At 48.7% G+C, this 19,289-nt stretch overlaps 1 protein-coding gene across 18 annotated transcripts in view; it reads left to right on the forward strand.

Annotated features, from left to right (window-relative positions):
* CAMSAP1 (calmodulin regulated spectrin associated protein 1) overlaps window positions 1-19,289 on the forward strand; it is a 68,494-nt gene that overhangs the window by 22,336 nt on the left and 26,869 nt on the right. For 7 of the 18 annotated variants that reach the window (XR_011432465.1, XM_070250923.1, XM_070250924.1 and 4 more), the window contains 3 exons: window positions 8,060-8,322; window positions 9,428-9,589; window positions 17,324-17,404. Coding sequence is in view for 16 of the 18 variants with exons in the window: in XM_070250923.1 (XP_070107024.1) it covers window positions 8,060-8,322; window positions 9,428-9,589; window positions 17,324-17,404 (506 nt within the window). In the remaining 2 variants the exon portion in view is untranslated. Of the gene's footprint in view, window positions 1-8,059; window positions 8,323-9,427; window positions 9,590-17,323; window positions 17,405-18,331; window positions 18,365-19,289 lie in introns of all 18 variants that reach the window. The other 11 variants (XR_011432464.1, XM_023629359.2, XM_023629360.2 and 8 more) reach the window with 4 other exon arrangements.

Consider the following 19,289-nt stretch of genomic DNA (forward strand, 5'->3'; position numbering starts at 1 on the left):
TCCTTTACACTGGCGTGTGGTGTCTTTTATGCAGGGAGAGGGACTGGAGTCAGTCCCTTCCTGGTGAGTCTTTGAGGTGTGAATGTGGAGCGTCTTGCCTCAAGCTGGAGAGACCCTGGTGTTCAAGTTTGTGCCATTCCCGTTTATCACCTTCCCGCTAAACCATCTTGCCCCTTGGGAAGTCTGTCCCTTGCGCAGGCACTGTCCTTGGTAAGAGCTATTCCCCGAGTTGTACTTGGGGCCTTGCAATGTAGGGGAGGCGGAGGAGAGACGTGTGGAGGGTCAATCCATCTGCTTCACCCCTGTCAGGTTCCACGGCATCCTTATGGTACCCGCCGCCGTCGCGTGGGGCCAGTGTTGAGCAGCCCGTGGAAGAGTTCAGGCAGTGCTGCGAGGTTTTCTGCCTGCCCTTCTCTTCGCCACTGCCTGGCCCTAGTCTTCGGTTCCCCTCTGTTCTGGAACGTCTTTCCAGGGTTTTCTTAGAGTTTTGTGTTAGTTTTTTTGTTCATTTAAAAAATGTCCTTTGGGGGGCTGGCCCCATGGCCGTGGTTAAGTTCGCGTACTCTGCTTTGGTGGCCCAGGGTTTCACCAGTTTGGATCCTGGGCGTGGTCATGGCACTGCTCTTCAGGCAATGCTGAGGCGGCATCCCACATGCCACAACTGGAAGGACCCACAACTAAAATATGCAACTACGTACTGGGGGGCTTTGGAGAGACGAAGGAAAAATAAAAAAATCTTAAAAAAAAAAGAAAAAAATGTCCTTCTTGGAGTGTGGTTATGAAAACTGCTAACATTTTTGTCAGGTAATTCTGCACCTGGGTCATCGTGGGGTTGGGGTCTGTTGATGGCCTTCCCCACTAGTTGTAGATTTTCTTCTCTCTTTTCTTTGGTGAGTAAATTTGGATTGTGTCTTGGACACTCTGACTCTTCTCTGTGACACTCTGTCCTGTTAAAAGCTGCAGAATGTTGATTTTTTTATTAGATAGGTGGTCAAGCCAGTTAGATTGAGACTGGAAGTCCTGATGACCCACCTTCTGTGGGCCGTGGTTCAGGGTTGGTTCAGTCTTCAGGGCCTTTGTGGTGCCGTTCTGGCCTTTCCACGGGATCCCAGTGTGAAACCTGGGCCCTAGTTTAGTTCTCAAAGTCATTGTTCTGATTTCAGTTGTTGTCACATGTGGGCCACTCAGGGTCGTCCAGGACAGTAACCACAGATTGTAGGATCTCTTACCCAGCCCCCTCTTCTCTGCGACACCCCACCCTGGGAGTTCCCAGGAGTCTCCCTTCCTGGTCTTCTGGCTAGAAGCTGAGCCTATACACTTCCCCTGCCTCAGCAAAGGGGGAGGAAAGGGCCCAGGGGTGCCGTCTCTCCCGCTGCTCTTGGAATATGGTTTTGTCATTGGTGCTTGCCTGTACAGGGCAGGAAAGTCAGTGGGCTCTGCCTGGTGGGGGCCATATGTCAGCTGTGTTCTTTTTCTTCTGTCTGGCATCTCCAGCATTGGGCTGGAGTGTGGGTAGGGGTCCAGAGTTAGAAGACCCCTTGGTCATTTTCACCTCACCGTATAGTTATTTTTGTGAGTGCTTGTTTCCACAACTACAAGCGTCTTCTCGATGGAGAGACTCAGCCACCTTTGGAGCCTCTGCAGGTGATTCTCAGTGAGTGGTGCAAATGCTGATACTGCGGAGGCACAGGCCCTTCTGGTGGTCGGTCCAGGGTGGGGCTGGACACCCGTCATTGAGACTCGCTGTGATGCTGTGTCGTTGTGGCTGCACAGTCTTTGCTTTCCTCGGGCAGAGTTGGAGCCTCTGGAAGTCCCAGGCTTCAGATTGGGGTGGCCATGAGGGGACGCCTGCTGGGGTCCTTGCCTACCGTGTGCTGCCACATCTCCCTCGCCCTGCCCTGGGTGCAGTGCTGTGGCCTCGGTTGACTGGATGGGGCATGGCATGATGGCCTCAGAAGCAGCAGCAGAACAGTGCTTCCTTGATGCATCTTTTTAGTCTTGTGACGATGGTATCGAGAACAGAATGAGAGCTAAAATGTGCGTGAGTTTGAGCTCAAGCTCTGCTCTCTGCGCCATGACCTGTGTTCATGCCATAACTAATCCTCACCCACCCCAGGAGACGGCTCTTAGTGCCCGTGACTTACACCTGGGCCTGGGGGCAAAGGGGCCGAGTCAGAGTGCACTGGGTCAAGGCCAGGCCGCAGTGCTCAGGCCTTGCCCTCAGCTGCACGTGGTCCTGCCTTCATGAGACCGCATGCAGACCCTCTGTTCACCGGCAGCTGCCGCCCCTTCCTGTTCCCTTCTGCGTTTAGCTTCGGCCTGGTTTTGACCGCAGACCTGCATAGTCTTCTCATCCTTCACGTTGCCTTTCCATCAGTCCACGCTGAAGCCTCAGCCTAGGTCTCTCCAGTGAGCCACAGTGAACGCGCCCCTTTGGCTACTGATGCTCTTGGAGGATGACAGACTGGTGTCACTGCAGATCATTCTCTGAGGTCATGTGTCCAGGCCATTGTCCTCAGTCCACTGTCCCTCAGACACTGATCTTTAAGCCACTCTGTCTAAGGCCGGTGTCCCTCCGACTAGTGTCCCTCATACACTGACCCTCAGGACAATCTCCCTTGGGCCAGTGTCCCTCAAGCCAATATCCTCAGACCAGTGTCCCTCAGACACTGATCCTCAGGCCACTTTTCCTAAGGCTGGTGTCCCTCCAACCAGTGTCCCTCATACACTGACCCTCAGGCCAGTCTCCCTCAGGCCGGTGTCCCTCAGACATTGACTGTCAGACCAGTGTCCCTCAGGCCAATATCCTCAGACCAGTGTCCCTCTGACACTGACCCTTGTGCCACTCTCCGTCAGACCAGTGTCCTCAGACCACCATCCCTCAGGCAGTGCCCCTCAGAGAGTGCAGTGTCTGGCTCTTAGTCCATCTGGAGACCCCTGCCCACAATCCTTTGTGGTCCCGAGTCAGGGTCGGTCCCAAGTCAGGGTCCTCCCGCCCAGGGCCTTCCACTCGCGGATGCCCTACCTCCTGCTTTCCAGGAGCATCCGATGGGAATTCCCTCAAGCAGTAGCCACTGTACACACTCACCTGCTTCTTCCCCATCCTTCCTCCCTTTCTCCCTGTCACAGCCAGAGACATGGCTCCCCCCTGCTTGGTTCTGTCCCCTCCCACCCCCGGGCTTTCAGCCCCTCCTCTTGGCAGGCTTTTCTTCCATCACCAGCTAAACCTGCTCATGGTTCCCCAGTCCTTCAAGCACTCACGTCTTTTGACCCCACTTTCTCCTTCAAACCGAAAGGAGATACCAGCTCACTCCTCACTCCCATCCATTCGCTCTTTACCATACTTCCCACCGCTTTTTGCAAGGGCCCTGGCCACCACTTGGTTGCTACATCCATGGAAATCTTGAAGTCCTCCTTGTATTTCCTCTCTTGTCCTCCCACTTTGAAATGTTCTTTCTGCGGCCACAGACACCCCACACTCTGTCGCACCCCTTCTATGCTCACTGCTCAGCCTCTGTCTCTGGCTTCTCTTCCCATGTCTGCCCCATGCACGGGGTGTCCCTAGGTTTCCCCGACCGGCTTCTGTTCTCACTGTGCCCTTCTCCTCCTGGAGGACTTCATCCATCCCTGTGGGTATAGATTATTATTCAGAGGGAATAGATTCCAAACTTACGTCTCTGGCTAGCCCCTTTCTCTTGTGCTCCATTTCCATATTCTCCCTCTCGCAAATCTCAGCTTGGGTCCTACAGGCGCCTCAACAGTGTCACATCTAGAATGGGATGTCCTCGCCTGACTGTCCTCCTCCATGTTCTAGGTGTCTGTGTTAGTCAAAGGCACTGTCCTGCACCTGGTTGGTGAAGTGGGGTCTTTGGTGTCTTTCTTGGTCACACCTCAAGCCCTGATGCTGACACCTCCTGGGTGTCTGCACCCTTTCCCAGTGCTGCCTGCCTCCATTTGTCACTCAGTCTGGTGACTGCAGTGGCCTCCTGCTTTGCAGGCTTGTCCTCCACCCTCCTGCCCTGGGACCCGAGCAGATAGTGTCTCATTGTCCTCCAACTTCTCTGACCCCTCACCCCACCTGGGCTGGTCCCCTCCCTTGTCACAGGCCCTCAGATCACCTGAGCCTGCCTGTTCCTTGCTAGACCCGCTGATGTCCTCAAACCCTCCTAGTGCAGGCTTGTGTAGGTGCTTAGTTGAGAAGCTGTTGAAGGAAGGGAGGGAGGACTAATGCGGCCGGGTGGTTGCTCCGTGTGATACTGACCTGCTGCGCTTCCCTAGAATTCTCTCACTAGGAGCATTTCCTCGTGTTCCCCCTGCCCGCTCCATCGGCTGCTGAGAGCCTGGCTGCTTCCTTCCCTGGGAAGCTTCTCTGGCCTCCCCAGCCCACAGTCCTGCTCGGATGGCTCATCGGCACCCCAGTGCACCCCCCACCCTGTGTGACACCCGCCACGTTTGTGGGAATTGCCTGGTGACTTTTCGGTCGTCCTCAAAGGCTCCTCCTTGAGAGCAATGACTTGTCTCATCCTCTTGACCCCCACGTTTCGTGCTTTTTGTGGCTCACAGGCGGTGCTCAGTAAATAATTGCTGAACAAAGGAAAACTTCTAACAAACTGTCTTACTGGCTTGTAGAGGAATTGAAGAATAAGCCACTGGAAATAGGTTCAAGGCATTTACAAAGTTGTCTGCTTTTAAGCAGTCTTTGATTTTGATATGACTGATGAGAAATTTCAGACCTGCAGTAGTTAACGGTACTGAGGCAAATCAGGTGACTAAGCTCACGTCTGAGGGCAGCGGCTGCCATGGAGGGCCTGTGCAGGAGCACGGCTTCAGGCACTCAGTGGGGAGCTCGAGGCCGGGGCACCCACAGCTGGAGCAGAGGGATCCCATACACTTAGGAGGGCTTCGTTAAAGTCCGGAGCCTGTGTCTTCAGTGGTTGCGTCGTTTCCCTTACCTCTCTTTATCCTGAATCTGAAATTTATGTGAACCAATTGCAGGATTCACATTTATATATAATTTAAAAATTGATTATGTGAATCAATTTGTATTGATTGTTTTTGAAAGTTTCACTAAGCAGGCCACCCCCTGGAGAACATTTCTCCCCGGTGGACTGTCAGGAGAAGCCTGCTTCAGAGCCGTGGTTGCTGACCTCCTGCCTACCACGTTCCTGCGTTCCAGGAGGTTGTGTCTTTCTACACCTGTGCCCATGGATGCTCATCCTTCCTGGGGCCAACCCTCCACCTGTGCCTGTGTTCTGTCCCCTCTTCCTAGGGCTGTGACCCTGAGGAATCTTCCTCTCCGAGTCCTGCAGGTCTCTGCTGTCCTAGAGGGGAGCCCATCTGTCAGCCAAGTGAGAAGTGAGGTGGCTTAGACTAGGGGGACAGCAGTGATGTGATGGGTGGCTGTGGCATGGCAGGAAGTTGTCATTTTCTGGATACATTTTAAATGGAAAGTCAGCCAGAGCTGCCAGTGGGTTGCCAGGAAGGGAAGAGACAGATGACCCTGAAGCTTTTGGTCTGAGCAGCTGACCTGGAGACGAAGCGCAGGAGGGGCAGTTTTGGGAGGTGTTAGAGTTCACTTATGGGTACATTAGGCTCGAGGTCCCCAGACCTGCACATGCAGATCTCAAGGAACGGGGATAGAGGAGCTCAGGGAAGTGGCCAGGCTCAGGATGTGCATTTGGGAATGACCGCCCACACGTGGTCCTTCAGGCCATGAAACTGACTGAGGTCACCTGGGCAGTAAACTGGAAAGTGCCCCCTTCTAGCACTTGGGGAAATGAGGGGGAACTAGCAGAGGAGATGGAGGCAGGGCAGGCGTTGAGAGACGGGAGGGGGCAGCGAGAGGTGTCTCAACCCTGTCACTGGGGCCCTGGCTGGCTGGGCTGCTGCTGCCCAAAGTGACGCTTGTATCCTTCCCCATAACTGGCAGGAACTTCTGAAAATGTACTATGATCGTGGAACTCCCTGACTCAGGGAGACCCTGCCTCCCGTCTGGCTCAGAACCGGGTCCCACGTCCTCTGTGCGTGTCCTCCCAGGCTACCGTCCACTCCCTGGGACAGCTCACTCTGGTTTGTGTGCAGCTGGCTCCCTTTTCTCCCTTGGCTCCCCACTCATGTGTCACCTTGACTGCCTACAAAGAAAGCAGAGATCTTCCCACTGGAGTTTTTGGTGGAACCTACTTTTTTTATTATTGGTATGATCTGTTCTGTTTCAGAACTCCGAACAGTTTCAAGACAGGATGGTTCCTGATGTGATTGACATGTGTGGGGTTTGGATCAGATTTGTCCCCTGAGCCAGGGGTGTGTCACCAGTCTTGTAGAGCTGGAGCTGATGCTCACTCTGTCCACCCACAGGGCTGCCATGGCACTCGTGAGATATGTGTTTTCTTTTTTTTTGAGGAAGACTAGCCCTGAGCTAACTACTGCCAATCCTCCTCTCTTTGCTGAGGAAGACTGGTCCTGAGCTAACATCTGTGCCCATTTTCCTCTACTTTATATGTGGTACGCCTACCACAGCATGGCGTGCCAAGCAGTGCCGCGTCCGCAGCTAGGATCCGAACTCGTGAACCCCAGGCTGCTGAAGCGGGATGTGCGCACTTAACCGCTATGCCACTGGGCCGGCCCTGAGATATGTGTAATGATGCTTAAAAACTGCAGTGCAGCGTCACTATTAGCAGCTGCTGTTAGAAATAAGAAACCAAGCACGGAGTGCCAGGAAATGAAGAGGGCCCCCAGCCCTGTGGCTAACTGACCCAGGGCTCAGACAGTAACGCCTGTGAAGAGAGTGGAAGGAGCCGGGGTCCTGTTGGAGAGCCTTTGCAAAGCTGCCTCTTCCCTTGGGTGGAGCGTGAAGCACCTGGCCCCCCGATATGAGGAGAACTCTGCTGGTGTCCTTGTGCACAGCACCAGTGTGACCGCGGTTTCAGTGCTGGGTGTCATGGCTTTCCCACTCGAGCGTTTTTGCAGATACGAGGCTTTTCTGAGCTCTTCCGGAGGTGAGGACAGTTCCAGAAAGCTGTGCTGGGGGAGGTCTTAGGGCAGGGAGTGTGTTAAAGGTCCAGGGGTCTTCATGTGAAGAAATGAGCCTACTCTGTTTAACTTGGTGTTTCCCAATGTGCTGGACTACAGAGTCTCCCCCTCATTTTGGGGGGCGGCAGTTGGCAATCTTGCAGAGCAAACGTGTAGGACACTATTGGGGAGACCGTTACAGCTGTCCAGAAAGTGGGCGTCCCCAGCTGCACACATGTGGCTGGTGTGTTGGTGCAGGAGGCAGTATAGACGCTGTGGATTGGACTGTGTCCACAGTTGGTTCCTGCCTCTTGTGACCTTGGGCACATTGCTTACTCTCTCTGTGCCTTAGTTTCCTCATTTGTAACATAGGGACAGTCTTGATTTGATAGAATTGTGGTGTGCTTAAGTAACATGGCTCAAGTGGAGTTTAATGCCACCTGGTCCAAAGATAGTAAAGGCTTGTTGCCGCTGTTCTGTTGTCATGGTCACAGCGGCAGCAGGCCTGGCACTCTGTTCTGTAAAGACCATGGTGTTTGGCCTGCTTGTTGTCTCCAATTTGACGTCAGAAAGAGGACGCACTTGGCTCCCTCCCCAGGGGTGATGCTGAGTATACCACACAATGTCCCCGCAGTGTGACTAGGTCCTTGTTCTGTGTGCCACATGCTGTTCCCACAGTGTGACCAGGTCCCTGTTCTGTGTGCCACACGCTGTCCTGTGGTGGATCAGGCGCTGTGCAGTCCTAGCCTGACTGCGTCTTGGTTTCATTCAGCCCCACCAACCCCCTCAGGGCTCCTGCCCCTGCTTCTCACTGTCCTACGTCAGGAGAGTTGCTCCATGAGGTGGTGAGGTTACTAAGTGATGTGCATTGCCGTGTCCCCATGGGGGATGAGGAGCGAGTTTCCCATTGCCAGTGGAGGAGATGATGGGATTATGGACTAGCTGAGGTCTTGTATATTGTGAGGCGCCCGTCGTAATTAATGGCACCTTGTCCTCTGGGAGCATTTTGCAGTGGGTGTCGTGCTCACATGGTAATCTTTCCTTGGCTCAGATAACATCCCCGAGGACCTCAGGGACCCCTTTTACATCGACCAGTATGAGCAGGAGCACATCAAGCCGCCTGTCATCAAGCTCCTGCTGTCCAGCGAGTTGTACTGCCGTGTCTGCAGCCTCATCCTGAAAGGTGACCAGGTGGCCGCCTTACAGGGACATCAGTCTGTCATCCAGGCCCTGTCCCGGAAAGGGATTTACGTGATGGAGAGCGATGACACCCCCGTGACGGACCCTGACCTCAGCCGCGCACCCATAAAGATGGTGAGTGGCCTGTACCTCCCCCCCCCCACCTCCAGTGTGTCGGGTGCATTTGCCAGGGATACCGTTTGTCTCATACCCACTGGCAGGAGCCTCTGGTGCAATGGGCACTCATGGGCGCCCCAGCCTGTCATGTCGCCAGCTGTCCATGTGTAGCTCGGCTGCATGGATGAGGCAAAGTTGGCCCTGAAACTTCAGGCACAAGATGGTGTAAGCACGAGTGTCCACAAGCTGGCCGAGGTTTGAGTGTGTGCGGTGGTGTCTTGAGTGATATATTTCTCTAAGTGCGAGTGATTGTTTTCGAAAACGGAAAAAACAGCTTCCTCTCAGTTCTTTTTCTCCTGTGCGTGCCGTGTGAGAGAGGAGGCTGAGTCGAGGCACGTTAATAAGAACATCTGGAGGCAGGCTTTTCTGCAGGTGTGACATGTAATCGTTGAGCCCATTTTATTAGATTGTTTCATGTATATCTTGTATTTTTGTGCCAAAATGAAGAAATAAATATGCCTTTTTCTCCCTTAAGCATCCCCCTCCCCATCTTTCTCTGAAAGCCATACCACTGACGTGACTTTTCCAGGCCGCTCCTGGTCTAAGCCAGTTCTGGTGCCTCCTACATTGCTTCTGTGTAGGCTGTTCACTGGCGTTTATGCTCTGTGGTTTTTCACTCTTGGACTTTGTGGATGACGTGTTGTGGCTCAAGAGAATGTTACTCAGGTTCTGGGAAGGAACGGGGTAAGGCACGGCATGAGTTTAGTGTGCAGAGCTCCTGACTGGTACCCAGGGCCTGTTGAGGGTCCTGTGGCCTCAGGCACGTCTGTCTGCCCTCCCGTACCTTTTCCCTCAGCTGCAAAGGAAAGATACGCCCACCCCGTCCGGGCTCTCCCAGGGTTGTCAGGGAGATGAGGAAGGAGGCATCAAGCCCTCCACACTACAGGGGGCCGTGCTGGCTCACCCCGAGGAGGGGCAACGTGTGGATAAAGATCGTAAAATCTCCTTACACAGACAGGAGAAAAACAATGGAACCTCAGAGTTTGGAGTCTGAGTAGGGTCTCCGCATTGAACCTGGTAGGAGAGGCAGGTTTGGGCAATTAACTGCTGCCTCTGCTCCCAGAGTGCCCATATGGCGATGGTGGACGCCCTCATGATGGCCTACACCGTGGAGATGATCAGCATCGAGAAGGTCGTGGCCAGCGTCAAGCGCTTCTCGACATTCAGTGCCTCGAAGGAGCTTCCGTATGACCTCGAGGATGCCATGGTGTTCTGGGTCAACAAGGTGAGTGCTGCAGCCGTGCCCAGAGCGAGAATGTGACTCTGTGGGTCATCCCCTCATCGGGCAGTGTGGACAGGCCGGGGTGCTCCTTGGGTGGCTGGTCCTCTTCCCCCTGAGAGCGGCACTCCCCTTGTGGGTTCTGCTGACACCAGACCCTAGCAGGTAAATGTGCTGTGACAGGAAATGTGTCTGCTGTGGTTCAAACAAAAGCAAGCAGGTGTCCCTCCTGAAGGGGACGAGGAAGGAGCAGAGCAGGGGCTGATGAGTTTGTAGTTGAAAATACGGGCATGTTTATGGTTTAATTAGTAAATTCTTTTTATTTTTATCTTAAGCACCTATATGCATTGGAGTTCTCAGTTTTAAACGGCATTTTGAGCATTAAGAATGGTATCTTCCTAAATGCTGCTTTCTCCCTTTGCTTTCGAAAGCTTACAGTGTCATCTTTTGTACAGTGTGTATAGAGAATGTTTATTTTAGCAGCATGTGATTATTTATAGGGTTACCTTACTTTAGCCTTTTGGGTATTTAGCCTCCTTATTTGCAAAGAGGCGTTCAGTGGGGACACTTTGCTAACAAAACAAAGGACATAGAAGATTAAGCAGCTCCTTGTAAAGTGTACAGGAATTTTTAAATTATTTCATTATACCATTTGCACGTGTATTCTTTATAATGTAAGGGCTTTATAAGAGGTGAAATAAAAATCCAGTGGCCATGGGATTTGTTGAAGAACGTGGCAAAGCCAGGCCAGAGTCTGTGTGGGTTCCCTGTGTGCTGGCCTCCTGCATCACTGTGACAGGCGAGCTTTCTGTCAGGTGTGCATTGTGGCTCCTAAGACAACTGCCCTGCTCTGTCCTTGGTTTCCTACCCAGGTGTGGGTTTGGGGAGTCAGGTGGATGGGCAGACCGCCTTACATCTCTGATCCCGTGGGGAGGTAGAGGGCTTTTCTAGGACTCAGTGGAACCTCTGGGTCCTGGTGTGGGCTCAGTGCCCCTAAGGTCACATCTTGGTGGTGGGTATCACATCTGACTCTTCCCCCAGCTTAGAATAATACTGTGCATGTGGGAGGTGCTCTGCAAGAATTTGGTTAAAATGTAGTGTTTAGGTGCATGTTTCACTAGGAGACTGAACCTTTGGGTGATATTTCTTTAATCCTAGCATGAGCTTCCTATGACCAGAAGTTCAAGTTTCAGCTTTTTTCTTTAACAACTTTTATTAATTTTTCTCCTTATAAAAGAAATGACATGCTTATTATAAAAAATTTAGAGAACCTGGGTGAGCAGACAGAACAAGATATAAATACTCCTTAACCTTACCACCTGTAGATGTGGTGTTCTGATGCATTCTCCTAGTTCTCATTTGTTCAGTGTAACATATCGACTTGAAAGCGCATTGGGTCTTCCCAGATGCAGGAGCGGCGGCCGAGGTTTGCGTTTGGCAGGATGTGGTGAGCAGGCCGCTGCCTGCTGCGGTCTCAGTGCGTGAGAGGCTGAGCTGTCCTCACGCTCCGTGCAGGGGTCTCCGTGTATGGTCACAATTATTTCCCTTCCACTTACTCCTGGTGGACAGTGGTTGTGCCTTAGCCGAGGTTCCTTTTTATAGGCTATGGATTGGTTTTTGCCAAATTTCTGACCATAAAGATTGTACCATTTTTTTCATACTCTTAGTCCATGTGTCTTTTTTCCATGTCTTGTCATATATTGGATATTATTAAAAAATGCTTGCCAATTCAAAAGGTGAAAAATAGTCTCGTCTTTTACTTGTATTTCTTCATTCACTGGCAAACTTGAAGTTTAAAAAATAGAGTATATGTTTGGCTATTTGTCTGTCTTTTTGGTAGATTACTTTGTTTATCTTTGGCCGTATTTCTTGTGGGAGGGTACGTTCCTTTTTTCCCCACCTCATCAGTTTTCTCATACATATATTTAGGGTGTTAGCCATTTGCCTTCTGTTTTAAATGCCTTCCCAGGTTACCGGCGCCTCTGTTTCCCTGTGGACTTGGCTCCCATGTAGAAGGTGGCCTTCGTACAGACCAGCAGCGTCACTGTGGTGCTCTGGCATGTGAATTCCGGTAGTTCCCTCCATGTTTTCAAGAAACGCACTCTGTCTCTGACTTGGGGTCTGTCCTGGCTCCAGAAGATGTTGCCTTCTGACTTACTCTTATTACAGATGTTGATCATGGCTCACGTGACCCTCCCCTCTGGTCCACGTCTTTCTGCATGGTCACGTGGACTGCTTTGACCAGGTCAGTGGTCGGACTTGACGTTACCACGCGCCCCTTGTCTTGAGCCGTGCTTTGTTTTTCCTGGAGTTAATGCTTCAGTTTCTCATGACCTTTTTTCCCCTTACCCAGTATTTACATTTTTATTCAATGTTTTCCATGTTTTGCAATTTTCTCAGCATTTCCATGTGAATTTAAGTTTCTAGCACTTAATGGAGTTTCCCTCGTGTGAACCGTCTGATGTGGGTGAGCTGTGAGCTCCGGCCGGGGGCTCTCGCTCCGCTGCTTTCCGGTAGGCTCTCTCCAGCGCTGGTGCTCAGTTTTGGTAACTCGTGACTCTAAGGAATTTGTCAGTTTTCCTTAGATTGTTGACTTGATTGGCATAAAGTTCGTAGTGTTTCTTTGCCATCCTTTAGCGTGTGCTCTGTGGCGCTGTCCCTGCTTGTTCCTGCTCTGGGTGACCGCGTGTTTGCTCCTTCCCTTGGCTCATCTGGCGCATCGACTTTATTAATCTCCTAAAAGACTTGCTTTTTTTCTGTTGCTTTCTGTTTAATTTCTCCTCTTGCCTTATTATTTTTTCTTTCTACTTGTTTTGAGTTTAATTTGCTCTCCTTTTAGTTAAGGTAGAGGGTTAGTTCCTTTCCACCCGTCTTCGTTTGGAATATGAACGTTTAAGGCTGCGTCTTCCTGAGTAGGGCCTTAGCTGCGCCTTACACATCTGATGTGTCGTGGCTTCCATCATCCTCTTCAAGATTGCCGGCTTCACGTGTAGACTGTTGTTTAATCAGGGAGTCATCTACAAGTTTGTAGTTTAGTTTCCAAATTTGTAAGGGGGAGTGGCTTTAAATATCTTTTAGTGCTTTGGTTTCTGATTTTGTTGTGGTCGGAGAACATACTTTGTGTGATTTCAGTCCTAAATTTATTGACTTGTCTTCTGGTCCAGCGCATGGTCTTGCAGCATGTTTCTTGTGCACTTGAAAAGAATATTTGTCCTGGCGTTGAGTAGAGTGCTCTTTGTCACTTCAGATTGATGGTTGGTGGTGTTTGCATCTTCTGGAGTCTTCTTGCCCTGTCAGTCACTTACTCTAAGAGGAGAGTTGACATCTCCAGCTGTAATATTGTCTGTTTTTCCTTTTGGTTGTCTCAGTTTTTGCTTTATGTCTTTCCACACTGTTACTACATTTATACACCTGTGGGATTTTTTTTTTTTTTTGCTGAGGAAGACTCACCCTGAACTAACATCTGTTGCCAATCTTCCTCTTTTTGCTCGAGGAAGATTGGCCCTGAGCTAACATCTGTGCCAGTCCTCCTCTATTTTTTATGTGGGTTGCCATCACAGCATGGCTGCTGATGAGTGAGAACTGAACCTGGGCCACTGAAGTGGAGCACACCGAACTTAACCACTAGGCCACGGGGCCGGCCCACACTTGTAGAATTTTTATATCTTCTTGATGAATTAACCCTTTTGTCATCATGAAATGTCTGTCTTTATCACAAGTGATAATCTTTGTCCTGAAGTCTACTTCATTTAATACTAATATGGCTGCTCCAGCTTTCTTATAACTAGTGTGTGCATGGTGTGTCTCTTCCCTTCCTTTTATTTTTAACCTCTTGTCTTTCTATTTTAAGTGAGTTTCGTATGGATACTGTAAGTTGGTCTTGCTTTTTTATTCAGTCTGACAGTCTGTGCCTTATCATTGGAATGTTTACAGCAGTTACATTTAATGTGATTATGGAGGTGTCTGGGTTTTACCATCTTGTCTGCTTTCTCTCTATCTCAGTTTTTCTTTGTCTTTCTTCTCTTCTGACTTATTTTGGATTGAGTACTTTTTAGTGCCCAATTTTATCTTATTTAGTGTCTTATTTTATTTCGTGTCATTTTCTCTCCAGTATTTTTTAGGCTACTTTAAGTTTTACAATATGCATCTTCAGGTTATCACATTCCACCTCCAAGCAGAGTGACACCGTTTCATGGATTGTGTCGGAAATGTCCTTTCCCCTTCTGACCTTTGTGCTACTCTTGTCATTCATTTCATCATAACCTCCGAAACGTGATTTTTGCTTTCAATAGTCAGTTCCCTTTAAAGGAATTAAAAACAGAGAATAATATTTACCCACGTATTTTCCATTTGTGTTGTTCTTCCTTTGTACAGATAGAGTTCTCAGACTCTTTGGTTTCAGGACCCTTTCACACTCTTAAAAATTACTGTGGACCCCAAGAATTAAAAAAAAATTATCACTATGTACCATATTAGAAATTAAAAGCAAGAAAATTTAAAAATATTTATTAATTCACTTAAAAATAACAGCTCATTTCATGTTAATATGAACAATGTACTTTTTATGAAAAATAACTTTTCAAAAATAAATGGTGATATTTTACAATTTTGTCAGCTTCTTTAATATCTGGCTTACTAGAAAACAGCTGGATTCTCTTCCCTGCTTTTGCATCTTATCTGTTATAATGTGTTATATTTATTGAAGTATATGAAGGAAATCTGGCTCCACATGATATATGGTTGGGAGAGGGGAGAGTATTTCATAATCTTTTCAGAAAATTATCCACGTCTTATTTTGATTCTACACTGAAGCTTGATAAGTGGTAGTTTCTCAAAGGTTAATTGCAGTGTGGAATTTGAAACCATTATCAATTAAATTTTTTTAAAAAAATTGTGATACAGTTGACATACTGAAAACTCATTATTTAATTAAATTAAATTAATTTATTTTTTGCTGAGGAAGATTTGCCCAGCGCCAACATCTGTTGCCAGTCTTCTTCTTCTTTTGCTGAGGAAGATTTGCCCTGAGCTAACATCCGTGCCAGTCTTCCTCTACTTCACATGTGGGACGCTGCCACAGCATGGCTGACAAGTGGTGTAGGTCCATGCCCAGGATCCAAAGCCACAAACCCAGGCCGGCGAAGTGGAGTGTGCCAAAGTTAACCACTAGGCCATGGGGCCAGCCCCCACTCACTATTTTAAAGTGTGCAGTTTAGTGGTTTTTAATATATTCAGAAGGTCGTACAGCTCCCACCACTAATTCCAAACGTTTTCTCGCACCCTGAAAGAGACTCTGTGCCCGTCAGTTCTCGCTCTCCACCCCTTCCAGCCCCTGCTGGTCACTCATCTGCTTTCTGTCTCTGTGGATTCTTCTCTTCTGGACACTTCGTATGCCTGGAGTCATACAGCAGGTGGCCTTGAGCGTCTGCCTTCTTTCAGCTCAGCACAACTCTCAGCCATCTTGAGGCGTTTATCAGCACCTCATTCCTGTTTATGACTGAGTATTACTTGTTATGTCGCATTTTGTTTGTTCCTCAGCTGAGGGACATTTGCAGTGTTTCTGCTTTTTAGCTGTTGCGAATGGTGCTGATGTGAACACTTGTTACAAGTGTTTGTGAGGATGCGTTTTTGTTTCTCCTGGCTGTGTCTCTCGGGGTGGAACTGATGGGTCGTATGGGGCTCTTTGTTTAACTTTCTGAAGCAGTGGCGAACTGTTGTCCACAGCGACCGCACCATTTTACGTTTCCACCAGCAGTAGCTGAAGTTTCCACTTTCCACATCCTTGCTAACACTTGTTTTTCTGATTTTTCAGTTCTAGCCGTTCTGTAGGATGTGAAGTGGCGTCTCATTGTGGTTTAGATTCACATTTCCCTGATGGCTAATGACGGGGACCTCCTTTCATGTGCTTATTGGCTATTTGTACATCTCCTTTGGAGAAACGTCTCTTCAAATCCTTTGCCCATTTTGAAATGGATTATTTGTCCTTTTATTGTTCTAAGAATTCTTTTATCTAGTATTCTTGATGCTAGGTCAGTGAACTTTTTGTACTCTGTTATATTAAAGTCATTGTATCTTCTTTGCGTCCTTCCTGGCTCTTTTGCTGGCCTGTAATTCTGTGACATCACACATTGGTCATTTGGAAAAGTGTTCCACTGAGTTGCATAGATTTTCCCAGTGTTGTCACATTTCATGATACAGTATCAAAAATTACATTCATTAATGTCACCACCAATCTAATCAGAAAATCTTTTCCTGGGGCTGGCCCAGTGGCCCAGTGATTAAGTTTGCACGTTCCGATTCTTGGCAGCCCGGGGTTCGCCGGTTTAGATCCTGGGTGTGGACACGGTACCGCTTGGCAAGCCATGCTGTGGTAGGCATCCCATGTATAAAGTAGAGGAATATGGGCATGGATGTTAGCTCAGGGCCAGTCGTCCTCAGCAAAATGAGGAGGATTGGCAGTAGTTAGCTCAGGGCTAATCTTCCTCAAAAAAAAAAAAGAAAGAAAATCTTTTCCATATTTGAAAGCTGTCTAGCTTATGGCAGAAACATATTTTCTAAAAATTTTTTTTATTTCCAGTATCTTATTCTGAAAAATTTTAAACATGCAGTTAAGTTGAAACAATTTGGAGGCCGGCTCTGTGGCCGAGTGGTTAAGTTCGTGCAATCCGCTGCGGCAGCCCAGGGTTCAGATCCTGGGCGCGGACATGGCACTGCTCGTCAGGCCACGTTGAGGCGGCGTCCCACATCCCACAACTAGAAGGACCTGCAACTAAGATATACAACTACGTACCGGGGGCGGGGTGGGGGGGTGGGGGGGGGCGTTTGGGAATAAAGCAGCAAAAAAAAAGAAGATTGGCAACAGTTGTTAGCCTAGGTGCCAATCTTTAAAAAAAAAAAAAGAAATAAAGAACACTCATGTCCCCACCCCCTAGATTTTACAATGTTTTACATTTTACATTAGATTTTATATTTTACAGTACTTGCTTTATTGCTTATCCATCCATTCTAATTCATTTATTTTTAAGTTTTTCTATATTGATTTTTCTTTTAAAAAATAATCTTTCTACTTCCTTGATTGGATTTTCTTGAGTTCACTTAGCTATATTCTTGTTTAGTAATAAAATCTGCCTTTTCCTCTGATTATAGCTTCGACCACATCCTTTTAACCATTGATGAATATTTTTCTTCATGGTATTTTGTAATTGCAATTTTGGTTTTATCTTTGAGTTAATAATTCCAGGAGAGAATGCTTTAATTTCCAAGAAGTTGTGTTAGTTATCTAAGCGCTGTGCAGTTAAAGCTTTGGGATTAAAGTTACCAAGTGTTATTTTTGTGTGCTCGGGGGCCTGGGTGAGCCGCCCCTTAGGCTCTGCAGGGGGCATCTCAGCCAGACTGTTCATCAGCAGTGTTTGTTGATGCTGACGGAGCACGTGTGCTGCTTGTGCACCGTAGACGTCCAGTGATGGGGCTTGTTGATCCTGTCGTGAGCTGGAAGCATTGCGCGAGCGTTTGGAGGCACAGAGTATTTCCTGGAGTAGCAGGCTGACCTTGTCCACGTTGAGTCACAGACCACGTGGGGTCCGTATATTTCTGCATGTGTGTAATTGGCCTAAAGAACACCTGTGTCTGAGAGTCCAGAGTTAAAACAAGGAAAGTGGGGTCTCTGGGTGGCAAAGTAAAGATATGGCTACCAGTGTCGGAAAGCAATTGCCTTTTTAATGCGTTTTTCTTCTACTTTAGGTAAATCTTAAAATGAGAGAGATAACAGAGAAGGAAGTGAAGTTAAAGCAGCAGCTGTTGGAGAGCCCGGCCCGTCAGAAGGTAACGGGCTAGTTTAACCGCTCTGCTGTGCACGGAGTTCTGTGCCCCTGGTCTTAGAGAATCACATCATAGTACTCCTTGCTTAGTCTTTATTTTTACTCACTAAGAAAGGAGTGGGTCTCCTCGATCCCCTGGCAGCTGGCTCCCCTTTTCCCCCTGGCCCGGAGTAGTCTTGTGTTTAGCTTGAGAGGGTGAGGGAGATGTTGGGAGGTATTGGGAAGCTCAAAAGTAAGGGGTGACAGGGCTACCCAGGAGTTACTTCCAGAAGTCAGCAAATGAGGAGTGAATTGCCTACTGCCAAGGGTCCCCTTGACAATCCCTTACACTGGGGTCTATGCAACTGGTTGTAGATCTCTCAAACCCAGTGTGGAATTCAGGTGGATAAATATTACTTGTCTAATGAAATGATGCAGACGGTGCCTTAGGCATTCCGGTCATTTCTGTCCTTTTCTTCCCCTGACGTTATTTCATTTTTTGCCGAGCACGTGTGACTGCGTCCCTTGAACGCGTGCACGACATGCCCCAGCCGTGTCTGCCATCGCTCGGCGTCCGCTCGCTCCTGGACTCTGGGGATGCTGTGGGCACCACACACTGGGCCTGCTTGTTAGCCTCCTTGTTCCTCCTAGGGGCACAGATGAGGCACTGAGTCTTGGTTGGCCTCTGTCCTTTTTGATGCCCAGCCTCTACCAAGTTTCCGGAGTGTTCTTTGCTCCTGCAGAGGCCAGTGTTGTAGAGGTGCCTGTGACCTTCCACTTGAGTCATCTGAGAAGACAGAATGTCCAGGCCACGTGCGCTGGACAGATCTTCCTTCTCAGAGACGTCCCGCCTCTCTTGTAAATGCTGTGTGAACGTGGTATCACGTCCCTCCACACATGGACCTTCCCTGCTGACGCTCCTCTCCTGCCTTCCTTCCCTTGCTCCGGGCAGTCTCCCTCCAAGTGGTACTGGAAGTTAGTGCCTGTAAGTGAGCTCCGTGCGCCGCTGCCATCAACAGCCATCCTGTTGCAATCACTTGCTTCCATTGAAAGTCGCTTGCACCCGAACCTGTTTCTTTTTTCAAATGTCCTCCTCGGTATTGTTATGACACTTTGTCCAGTACGAGCGATAACCTGATTCTGGGCTGAGTAGGCTCCATAATATGGCACTTGGGAGTTCTAAGGTGCGTTTCATAGATAACACACAGAGTTTGGTTTTGCCCAATTTCCTAGGTAATTTTAAAGATAGAGTTTTGTGTTTCTTCCTATGGAACTTAGTTATTTCTTTACGTGACGAAAGGAAAAGTAAACGATAGGATCTATTCTTTTTTCTAATGGAAGTCAGAAGGAATGATAAATAATTAATTTCCCAAGTTATTCTTTATATTTTGTTCTTTCTGATCCTGCCTTCCCTAATGGAGATATTAATAGGACACGTCTTAGTAACTGGAGCGTGGACCGTCTGATGAGGAAGACGGTGCACCCTGTGAAAGGGTGCTCGTGGGCTACGGAGAAGGACTCACTCCCCAAGGACCTTTAAATAAAATGTTGTGTGAATCTTCCCATAAAAAGAAAGTCAGAAAGTAGTCAGTCCAGCTGTGCTCCACGTGGTGCCCGTTCTGCATAGGAACGAGTTTGTTACACTGTTCCTGTGGGAAAATACCTGGCGCTCCAAGTGGTACATTTTAAAATGAAGTTTTAGAACACAAATCTTTTTGCTTACTCCTTTGATGGCCTGTTTCCTTTAGTTTAATTGTTTGGGCCAGATTATCTTTGGAATTCTGTGATGTAGGAGACACCAGCGGGAGAAGCTGGTGAGTGAGATCCGTGTGAGCAGTGATGTGGTCTGCCTTCCGGCTGATGGAGAATTTGCTTCTCTGAAATAGAGTAATAACAAAGAAAAGGAAAAC

This window comes from Equus caballus, chromosome 25 (assembly GCF_041296265.1).
Source record: "Equus caballus isolate H_3958 breed thoroughbred chromosome 25, TB-T2T, whole genome shotgun sequence".
NCBI classification, from domain to species: domain Eukaryota; kingdom Metazoa; phylum Chordata; class Mammalia; order Perissodactyla; family Equidae; genus Equus; species Equus caballus.